Source organism: Siphateles boraxobius, unplaced genomic scaffold (genome assembly GCF_051911475.1).
Source record: "Siphateles boraxobius isolate OS27281-9 unplaced genomic scaffold, OSU_SipBor_1 35, whole genome shotgun sequence".
Taxonomy (NCBI): Eukaryota; Metazoa; Chordata; class Actinopteri; order Cypriniformes; family Leuciscidae; genus Siphateles; species Siphateles boraxobius.
In genome coordinates this window covers 1498741-1510807 of record NW_027508975.1, presented here as the reverse complement: position 1 = coordinate 1510807, position 12067 = coordinate 1498741, and the positions used below count along the sequence as shown (strand labels likewise).

General features: G+C 42.7%; 1 protein-coding gene across 1 annotated transcript in view; it reads right to left on the bottom strand.

The window, feature by feature from the left end:
* Positions 1-11768, bottom strand: part of csmd3b (CUB and Sushi multiple domains 3b) — a 487110-nt gene extending 475342 nt beyond the window's left edge. Inside the window, exon 1 of the mRNA XM_077195799.1 lies at positions 11506-11768. Within this exon, the coding sequence (XP_077051914.1) occupies positions 11506-11683 (178 nt within the window). The 5' untranslated portion in view covers positions 11684-11768. The remainder of the gene's footprint in view (positions 1-11505) is intronic.
* Positions 11769-12067: the final 299 nt, after the last annotated feature.

The following is a 12067-nucleotide window of genomic DNA, read 5'->3' as shown; positions in this document are numbered from 1 at the left end:
GGAGCCTGTCCGTTGGGGCGGCCCGGGTGCGCCAGCTGCAGTTCATACACGCCTAGGATGGACGCTTCAGGGCCCCATTCCTTCCATGGGGTGGCCTCCTGCAGCACGGCAATGCCTGTTAACATCCATGGATCCAATTCAGGATGAACTTTTCCAGAACGTTCAACGCCTGTGGCAATTGGATGCGGTTCCGAAGTGGGAGGGTAAAGATGTAACCCGGTCCAAGCAAGATCACGAGGCTCTTCAGCTGCTTGAAACTAAAACTCTCACCCATCAAATGCAGGGTATCAATCGGTTAGCTACGCCTTTACTGCGGCAAAAGGACATGCCTTTTTTGAATGCACCTAAGGAGTCAGTCCTACCTACCCTTCGCAGTGTAGAAAGGCGTCTGCTGAAGGACCCTGTAAAGGCTGAGGTCTATAAAGAGGAAATGAGGAAACTCATTGAGACAGGAGCTGTTCGGGAAGCGACTGACCCTTTACCTGATTCGACTGAATGCTGGTATATCCCTCACCACATTGTTAGTCACAATGGAAAGTTCCGCATTGTCTTTAACTGCTCCCATCAGTATCAAGGACAAAGCCTCAATCAGTACCTGTTGCCAGGGCCCACCCTTGGGGCCTCGCTGTTGGGCGTTCTTATCCGCTTCAGAGAACACCCTGTGGCAGTGAGTGGGGACATCAAGGCGATGTTTCACCAGGTCCGCCTTCTACCTGTGGACCGTCCTCTACTCCGTTTCCTTTGGCGGGACCTGAAGATGGATGAGGCACCCAGGATTCTTGAGTGGCAGGTACTACCCTTTGGCACGACCTCCAGTCCATGCTGTGCAACCTACGCACTACAACGCCATGTACAGCAACATCCCCAGACAGATGAGGCGATTCGGTTTTCGGTGGAGAGATGTTTTTATGTCGATAACTGCCTACAGAGCCTGCCTACTGTTGATGCAGCGCGAAGTTTGATTGATCGACTACGAAATATCCTTTCTGGAGCTGGATTTGAAATTCGCCAGTGGGCCTGCAGTGATCCTGGTGTGGTGAGTCACCTACCAACCAATGCCCGAGCTGTGGGTGTGGAACTGTGGTTGACGCAGGAGAAGTCAGACATCCCTGAATCAACGCTAGGTCTGAGCTGGAACTGGCAGACGGACACTTTGTCCTACAAGCACCGACCTGTGATATATAACACTCCTACTTTAAGGAATATCTATAAGGTCCTAGCTTCCCAATACGACCCTCTTGGCTGGCTTCTACCTTATACGACTCGAGCAAAGGTCATCATTAAGCAACTGTGGAACAAACAGAGAGGGTGGGACGATCCCAACCTACCACCTGAGCTCTTCCAGTCTTGGAATACTTGGGAGGAGGAACTCCAATACCTCCCTTGTATCACCTTTCCCCGGCCTTATGTCCCTACTGAAGTTGGAATGAGTGGAGCTACCCATGAGGTACATATCTTCTCGGATGCCTCTGAGCAGGCATATGGAGCGGTGGCTTACCTCCGGACTACCGACCAGGAAGGTCGGACCTACCTGTCCTTCATCATAGCACGCTCGCGTGTTACTCCTAGACGAGCTCACTCTATTCCAAGACTGGAACTCTGCGGAAGTCTAGTCGCAGCACAGTTGGCTAAGTTACTTGAGAACGAGTTGACCCTACGTATCAAGTCTATTTCCCTGTGGACAGACTCTACCACGGTCCTCCAGTGGTTGAATTCGGAGTCCTGTCGATACAGAGTCTTCGTAGGAAACAGAATCGCTGAGATCCAGGAGTTGACGGATAAGTGTTCTTGGCATTATGTAAGCTCGGCAGACAACCCGGCTGATGACCTCACTAAAGGGAAACCTCTCCAATATCTTGCTGCACCAAACCGATGGTCTCAAGGACCCTCCTTTCTCCTTCAGGATCCCAAGTATTGGCCAGTAATACCTAAGTCTGAGACCATAGCAGACAAGGTTGAACTGCGGAAATCTGCCTTCTGTGGGATCAGTACCTTCCCTCCCTCTTCTGGCTACACTGATGGATGGAACTACCACACCTGGCAGGAACTATTGGACGTGACAGCCCAAGAACTTCGAACTACGCTTTCTCCAGGGACTTCTCCACAGGCTGAGGATTACCATCAGGCTGAGCTCCATATCCTCAGACGGGTGCAGCAGGAATCCTTCCCTGAGGATTATAAAGTGTTAGGGAATGGAAAGTCAGTCAGGTCCAAAAGTCGACTAATTACATTAGCCCCTGAAATGGATCCGTCCAGTAGTCTGATCAGGGTAGGAGGTCGTTTGAGGAGAGCTGCAGGCATTGAGGACTCCGTTTTACATCCTCTGGTCCTGGATCCTAATCACCCAGTCACTCGTTTGATTATTCACCACTATGACCACAAATTACATCATTCTGGATCTGAACGGCTGTTCGCGGAAATACGGAGATATTACTGGATTCTACGTGGCCGCGAAGCTGTTCGGCGGTTTCAGCATGACTGTCCAGAATGTCAACGGTGGAGGGCCCGGCCGACAATCCCTAAGATGGCAGATCTCCCCTCTGCTCGCCTGCGGCTCTACAAGCCTGCCTTCCATTCTTGTGGAATGGACTGCTTTGGACCATTGCTGGTCAAACTTGGAAGACGTACGGAGAAGCGTTGGGGTATTCTGTTTAAATGTTTGACCACGAGAGCCGTCCATTTAGACCTACTCCCAAGCATGAGTACCGACTCCTTCCTCATGGCTCTTAGAAGGTTTGTCTCAAGAAGAGGGACACCGGCTGAGTTATGGTCGGATCGAGGTACGAACTTCCGCGGGAGTGAAAGGGAATTACGGGAAGCTTATGCTGCATTAGTTCCTGATATACAGCATCAGCTTGCTCGCCAGAGGATCCATTTCCACTTTAATCCCCCATCGGCCCCCCACTTCGGTGGAGTTTGGGAAAGGGAGGTGAGATCTGTTAAATCAGCCTTGTACACGGTTTTGGGTTCACAGTCAGTTCCCGAGGAAGTCTTAATGACGGTCTTGCTGGAAGTGGAGGCCATCCTGAACTCAAAACCCTTGGGTTATGTGTCGTCAGATGTTGCAGATGCTGACCCAGTGACGCCAAATAGTTTCCTCATGGGGCGGCCTGATGGATCTCTGCCTCAAGTCATTTACCCAGAATCAGAGATGCTAAGTCGCCGGCACTGGCGACATTCCCAGGTCCTAGCGGACCGATTCTGGTCCAGGTTCATAAGGGACTATCTTCCTAGCCTCCAAACTCGCCAGAAGTGGCAAGCCTCTCCTCCCGACTTGAAGGAGAAAACATTTGTTTTGGTTGTAGACCCCCAACTACCTCGGAGCTTATGGCCTGTGGGACAAGTCATCAAGACCCACCTAAGCCCGGATGGTCATATCCGTTCAGCTGATGTGGAGATAAAGGGCCAAGTTTATACCAGACCGGTAGCCCGCCTAGTCATCCTGCCGGCCTTACCAAAGGATGGTCCTAATGCTTCTAGCCCTGATTAGTGAAGTCGCCTTTCATGGTAGCAAAGATGCTCCACATCTTTGGGGGCGGCTGTATTAAAGGCTCATTCAGTCGGGACTTTTATTCTGAAACCGTAGTCATGGTAATATGTCGAGCAGTGTACAGTAGTTAGTTGCGCTGCCGCTATCTGCTGTGTATGTGTGATCTGTGCGAGCTGTCAGAGTTGTTGATTCCTTCGTTCGTGGGGATTGCTGCAGCTGTAATATCATGATGTTAGTAACTGACCTACAAAACTATGTACATCATTGAATATACCTTTGTGGCCCATTCATCTACTCCAATACAAAGAATTAATCTGATCACCTGTCTCCTCATTATTTGTGCTCTTATCGGCACCCAGAAGGGTTTACTCATCCGTCACCTAATCAGAACCTAACAGCCCACAGCCTCTCCAACAATAAAAATTCCCCATTCCATCAAAGTAATATTTTAAAAGGCCACATTTTTAAATCATGTGACACAGACCATGTGACATGGATGGCAATTAAGCATTCTGGGTGAGAATTAACTCTTGACCAGTCCCAAATATGCATAGAGATGATGAATCTTAATTATGATAAGCATGATTAATATCAACATTCACAGCACGCACAATCAACCATGTAAAGTGAAGGGCCGTAACTCAGAATTTGGTTTTAAATCTTGCTGGACTAGAACAAATTGTTTCAAGGTGACTTTGACCCAGGTAAAACTGATGAAGTTGCATTTTGCATATCTCAAACTGCATGGACACGCTCCTAAAATAGCACGTACTAATTTAAAATGTTTGCCATTTTAATTAGATTGTGCTCTGAGATTGCATTATCTGATGAACTTATGGGGGCGTTGTGATACAGCGACATTTGAGCCGGAACAGAGTAGAAAAGCATTATATAATAAACTCAGTTAGTTTCGCTCAAGTTTAAATAGGTTATTGTGGTGGTACAACTCAGCTGAATGGCACCTTAAACTTAAAATAACAATGCTATAAAGCAACCCGTTCAGCGGGAAAGCTAAAAACTATTTATGCTTCATCAAATAAGACAGTAGGAGATATATTTCTAAAAATTACAGTTCGCTTAGGGCATCTATTATTTTAAATGTAGCAAACCATCAACATTCTGTTGACTCTTTGTCATAGTCACAAGCACTATGATATTATTATCAGTGCAGGGAGTTTGGGGGAAAAATGGGTTTATTCATTTATGGAATCATCTATAATGACACCTTTGCAAGCAGCTGCATCCTCCACTGTAGCCAGAAGCCCAGGAACGAAAGGTCAAGGGGTCACCGCATCCAGATCTTCATCCAGATGTGTCCTCTAGCCGACGACAGGTATCCGTGACATTCTTCTTCAATTAACGGCAGCTACAAAAATATCACTCCAGAGGTATTTGAGGCGAACTCAAAGAGATATTATTTATATCTGCTGTCTATGAAAGGGAAACAACATATGTGCGGGGTACTGAAGGGAAAAAAGAGTAAATGAGCTTTGAGGAAATTGGCAGAGAAACTCGGCATGAGGCAGCCTCGATTCCAGGGAACCCAGATCGTACTGACAAGCATTTCCCCCTCAAACAAGAGGCCCACCATGAGCAGCGCTCACAAACAAGCCTCGCTTGTGAAACAATGAGGCCGCAAATATATCACTGACTGTACTAAACACATCTCGGCTGAGAACAATGAGGCGGAAAGAATCGAACGAGAAAGCCACGGTGCATGTGACCTGCTCGCGAATTCACAAGGCAAAAGGTCAATCGTATAACGCCACACGATCCCGCTTCCCCTGAATCATTGCCATTGGCTGTCGTCGAGGGACATGAGACTCCTCTCTGTCAAGCCAATGCACTTCAGAATAGACTTTGAAGTCATTTCTTCATTCACAGAAGTTGACCCATAAAAGTTTGGCTCTGTACTGTGTTCATGGAGGGCAGAGGTCTAGGTCCAACATCTCTAGGAAAATTGCCAGTCTTCTGGTAAAAATAGCACTGAACAGAAACATAAACATGGATTAATTGGATCTAATTACAGTATTCACCACATTGCTTTTGAATATAGCCAGTGGTTGAAGAAAGTATTAAGTACCCAAGTATTACTCCAGTAAAAGTATTGCTTTCAAATTTCTACTTGAGTAAAAGTAGAAAAGTATTTACTTTTGCATCTATCTATCTATCTATCTATCTATCTATCTATCTATCTATCTATCTATCTATCTATCTACCTGTCTGTCTTATCATTTTGTTTGGCCTATTACACTCACAATTTTTGAACTATTTTAACATTCAAACAAGACTTTGTCAAGCAAACAAAGTCTTTACAATCACTGGTATCTGACTTAGAATTAAACATTTTAAAAAACACAGTATGTATATTCCTTACATTCAGCTTCATATTGCATATCTGCATCCTGTTTGAATTGAATTGAGGTCAAATTTAATTGAAATATAAAAAGCATTCACAGTTCAATTCTGAATGGGGCACAACCCTGATAAACCTATTATGGTTTCGAATGTAGTAAAGTAAAAATTTCCCAAAATGAAAATACTTAGAGTAGCGATTTCAGAGTAAATGAACAGAGTAAAAATACTGTCCTCTGTTGAATACAGCACTCCTTAAACCTCCACTGTGAAAAGCAAGCAGCTCCTGAATACTGCAGTGGTACAGATGCATTCCAGCATGATGAAAACGAACACAGCTTTTCTCTTTTTTGACACTGCGGCTGCACTAGCAGTTTGTAAATGTGTTGGTGAATGTTCATAGGTGTGTATAGACTGAGCAACTCTGTCACAACAGGTAGTGTTGAGAATGAGTTGCTAAAACAGACAGCTCCACACCTCTGCACCTGAGCCCTCCTGACAGACACAGGGCTCCAATCAGACCATGTTTCCAACACAGCTGTCTCCCTGGAAGCCTTTCACTCTTCTAAGGTCATGGAAAACGCCTCAATGTGGCTGTATATGCTGCAACAGTGCTTCATTTTTCTTTTCTTTTTTTACACTGGATCAACACACAGAAATTGATTCAGTCCTTGCTGAGAGACAGCAAGACTGCTTTTATACACCGTTTAATAGCCTCTGTTAAAGAAAATCAGTTCTTCTGGGTCAAAATAAAATCATTGTATGAATCACTGTGCGCTTGTGTGCACTTGTGAAGTACTTCATGCACTGAAAGCCCTTTACATGTAATGAGGTCGCGACTCAGCCATCACTCATGTAGCCTACCATTGTGTGTCAGTACTCTGAACATCATCTAGTTTGTGGACTGAGCCTTTTGTTATTCTCTTCCTTGACACTTTATTACAAGCTATGGCTGAAAAGGTGGTAATCGGGACCATACAGTAGATCACATTAATGAAATTGTTAGTGCCCCCTGCTGGCCCCTAATAACCTACACTCAAGATACAAGACCACCGTGAAAGCTGCCTGGCATGAATGCTGTTGGTTTGTAGATGGAATAATAGGACAATATATATATATATATATATATATATATATATATATATATATATATATATATATATATATATATAGTATGCATTGCATGTGCACACTCATTTTGGTAATGACACACTCAAGTGATAAATACCCAGCTATCAGGGAACGTTCTCAGAAATTTGGCTAACGTTCTGGCTAACATTTTTTCAGTAACGTTGATAGAACTTTTTTTTTCATGAAATTTTGGATGTTTTTCTAACAGTTTTTAAAATATTTTCAAAATGTTTAGAGAACCTTCAAAAGTAACATTCCTATATTGTTTGCAAAATGATGAAATGGAATGTTTGCATAATCATAATCAAGATCAACATTTAAAAAGCTGGACGTTTTGAATGTTCAGAGAACATTCACAAATAACTTAATGGGGGACATTCACAAAAACTTTCTAGAACACATTTTTATGGAAGCTGGGTAACGCCAGGGTTGGTAGTGGGCAACTTTAACATCGTCTGACAATCCCATGCATAATTCACTAATGAAATACATGGGAATTCTGTGTCTTGAATCTGAATTTCCTTAATGGTGTACCCCAAAATGATGTTTTTCTGCAGTGTGACCTTTGAAGATTTCAGGTTATTTCTCTAGACACACAATAATTAAAATGCAAAATGAGGCTGGGTATATGCTTGTAAACACTCTTGCACCATGCACACCACCAAGCATCAAATGAAAGAAAAAAACTAGCAAGGCAATAAAACAGCTGGTAATTTTACAAGGAAATGCAACATTCCATATTTTTTATTCCTCACATTAAGTCACCAAAATGAATAACCAGCACTTAAAGGTAGGGTAGGGTAGGCACTTTTTTAAAGAGGCTAACAATAACAAGCTGTTACGGTTGATCCCAACACTTTTTTTAATACACTGTTTTAATATTCAGACCACTTCTATTATTGAATGCTATCAGGATGTTAAGAGAGTTTCAACCAGTAAAACAAAAGGTGTTTTTTTTTTTAAATTGCCTACCCAACTGGTACAGTCAATGATTCAATGATTCACTTGTTTCATTCCCAAATGGATTCCAGAATCGTTTGACTGTCACTCTTACATTATATTATTATTTCTAATTCAAAAAGAATACAAATGATTATTTTTTACCTTTGCAAATGAATGCAAAGGTAATGCACAGTTTCATATCGTTAAATACATTTTTAAGATCTGTAAATGAATTCAACATTAGCAGGTTTGGCATCATGTTTATTGATTTTATTATTATGTAATTAGAGCAATAAATATGTATGGTCTGTATGCACTCACTAGGTTACAGAAAAGATTTGGTAACATTTTAGTTTTTAGACCCTGCTTACACTGCACATTTAGTTGTTTTTTAAATAACCACAAAACCCAACATCACAGGTTTTTATGAGACCTTTCTCTTAAAACATCATCCCTTCTGAAAAGCCATCCATCTGTCAATGTCTTTGTGGTTTTTTTTTTTGTGTGTGTGTTTTTTTGTACTGCAAGCTGTTTAACACTTCAAATGTATTCAAGTAGAAGTCAAGAAACCAACATAGGTGTGAGTATTTGTTTATGACTAATGCAACGCTGATCACCAGGAGCTATTAAGGAGAAGAACAGAAGATACGTCAAGGGAAAACTATGGGTGATCTACTGAGCGTTCATGCTACGCTTTGTTACTGTGAGAGAATCACTCGAACTCCCGATCGATTCTGCTCAGGACGGGAAAAAAGGTGATGCATATCCAAGTAGCAACTGTACGGTCTGCAGCAAAGCACGGATCTCGACTGATCCCCTTCAATCCGCTTTAACATATTCCCTTTAGATGAGGTATTCATGACCCTTTATGTTCATTTCACATGTCCACTGACAAACAGAAACCATCTAATTGGATCCATGTTATCAAGGTTGCTCAATTTCCCACGAGACTTAATTCTAACCTGAGGGCAGTGAGCCATTTGTCAATTGACGGGAGACGCTACAGAAATGTTACACAACAAGCCTCACACATGCAAGCGGCTGCTAGAAATCATCCTGTAAGCGGGGCATACTCACAAAAACAACCTTAAACCATGCTTTTTGGAGTTCCTAAAATCTATGAGACTGCAGACATCTGGGGACTTTAATGACCCTGCTCTGCACCTGGCTCTTCAACAGCCATGCTTTGCTCATAGAGATTAAAAGCCTCATTCAGGCGAGCCAGAGAAGAGGCAGTGTTACACAGCGGCAAACTGTAACATGCTGGATTTTACACTTGTAAGATAGGGCACTGCTCCCAAGTATGATGCCTCTTCCAGCTGTATGATGCCTCTTCCAGCTGTTAATCTGTCCCCTCAGGACTTGTCCGTATGTTAACCACTGAGTGGACGTTTGGCTTCTAGCTGGTGATCTGTGGTCAGTTGGCAAATAATTCAAAATAAGTGAGATCGAAAAGGCTGTTGATAAAGCCAAGCAAACTAGGCAGGTTTCATCACAGCAGCCTTAGACTCGTATATTAGTTTTCCCAATAAATTCTGATTTATTAAGCAGCCTTTCAGAATACACAAACTGAGAGAGCACTGCTGCTTGTGAAATTATATATGGCATAACTTATGGAAATAAACAAGACTTAAACAAGACTATTAATGAGAACATATGCCTCAATTATTTTACAGTCATTCCATTTTTCCTTCTATTTCATCTTCATGTTGTTTACTTCAATTTTAAACTTAAATTTTAGGTTGTCGTTGGTAGATCCTAAAAAGCAAAAAATTGTCTGTACAGAATTTATCTACTAGATATGGCTCATTCATCTTCAACCATAATGTCCCATATGTCATGTTATGATAATTCTTTAAAATATTTGTTTTACAATGAAGAAATGAGTAGAGATTACATTTATGAATCTACCACCTGGACTCCTGTGGAGCATAGGTCAGTGAGTTTTTAATTCAGCATCAGTAGAAATACATGTTCATAATTAAGTTTAGTCCTAAAGTCTGCTGATGTTAAACCATGAAGCATATATCTACTGTGCACATCCCTGCTGGTTGGAAACATGCTTAAACCAGTCTAAAATGGTCTTCCATTTTGAACATGAACTCGTTTGCTGGTTTAAAAGGGAGGCCAACAAGTTTGGACAGGCTAGGAGACCAGCAAACCATCTTAGGCTGTAGATGTTTCTTATTCATTAATTAAGGTATAATGTGTCTTCGTGCCATATGTTTATGTATTTATTTATTTAAGTACATCAAACAACTGTACGTCATAATGACTCACTGGATAGCGCTCTCTCTCTCTCTCTCTCTCTCTCTCTCTCTCTCTCTCTCTCTCTCTCTCTCTCTCTAAGGCAGTGATATGAGGTCTAGATCGCATTAATTATCCTCGGGATCTCGTCACACTGCCACCACGCGACGGGTTATCAGCAAACAAGACTGCATCTCGCACACTTTACGATCACCGGTACCCTACTGCTGTTTGTCCGTATCTCTCCAACTAGGAAACACATCATGTCCATTTCAGTACCCTTTCACTCCGCGTGACGTCATACTTGATGCGCTAAAGCATTAGATAGAGTAAGAATATCAAGAAATGATCAAACTGTTGATTAAATCTATACAATAAGGAGTTAAAATGAATATTTTATTTATTACTTAAGGTGGTGGTCCTATCCCTACAAGCCGTTTAGCATCAGATGAATCAGCTCTGATGCAAATTAAAATGCGAGGCAGGTGGTAATGACCAAGACACATCAGGCAGAAGTGCTGCCCAGGGGTTTGCCCCCACCCTACTAAATTCAATCAAACTGCAAAGGTTTTTTCGAAACCAGAAACCTAAGATAAAACATTCTGTTTCTAAAACTTCTTTTCTAAAAGCCATATATATTTCATTTCCCACAGAGATAGACGAGAGCTCACACCGAGCCTCCTCCAAATAAATGCATTGAAAGGGTGTTTTTCAAACCTAGGCTATATGCGACCATGTATCATGTAGCAGCCTATATGGAGACGCCGTGCAACAGTTAAACCCCCCCAAAATCAAGGCTGATCAATAGACGTCCAGACGCGTCAATCCCATCGCGAGATTGACAAGTGTAAGGTCGAAATCTTCGTGTCACGCGTTATCCAGCCAGTTCTTGACTACTTCTAGATGTGTTAATGGTGCATTTTGTTTGCTGTATATCTACTACACCTAAAGGAATCGTGATTCTCTTTCCATTCCCAACCATTCGAGCTGCGTTACCCGAAAATTACACGCGTTCATTTGAGATTCTCCATAATTAGCTGTTTCCTAATAGTGCTTATTTGAAACCCCCCTGTATGCATATCTAAAACAGCTCTACGCCCCATATATCACTTTGTGATATATCATTTAATGGCCACAAGCAACTCACGTATCCGCTCGAGCATACTGCAAGAATATTTATTGAGTCCTCGCTCAATGCCTGCATTGAGTAAACGCGCTTTTATTCTCAAGCATTCTGCTGCACGCTTGGCTCTCCTCTCTCTACATCCACTCCAAGCTCATTGCCATCCATATACACTGATGCAAAACCTCCGAATAACTCCTCGAGACTGACGACTTACCTCGCACGCATGTGACCATCATAAAAAATATCAGATTCCAAAATGTAACTCCAGTTTTAATCCCCATTATTTTCTTTGCTTGGGAGTCCACCGGACCACATCTAATACATCCTCTCTTGAAAACGGTCAGGAATCCCGTGGATGTGACGCTGTGCCCCTCTGTGTCATCTATGCTCATGTTCACATGAAGGTAGTTGTTCTCTCCCTCAGCCAGAAGCGGAGCGGATCGCGGTGTGGCTCGAAGTGAACGGTGATGCTGGGATCCCACAGCAACCTTGACGAGGACTCAACCATCTCGCCAAAAGGGGCCAAACTCTGTGCGCTGTGATCTCGCTCACCGACTCCTATTCACTGCTATTCAGTGGCTTAACAGTGTGATCTCACTCTTTCATAATTGCTCAAATAAAACATTTAGTGTCGAGATGCATTTATGAGTGAATGAATGAAACATCGCTTCTGTGATGGGGGGGTATCTGAGATTCTAGTATGGAAAAGCTGGTCTATTGGATGGTTTTTAAAGATGTTTTAAGCATTTGAATTAGATGAAAACCAGCTTAGGCTT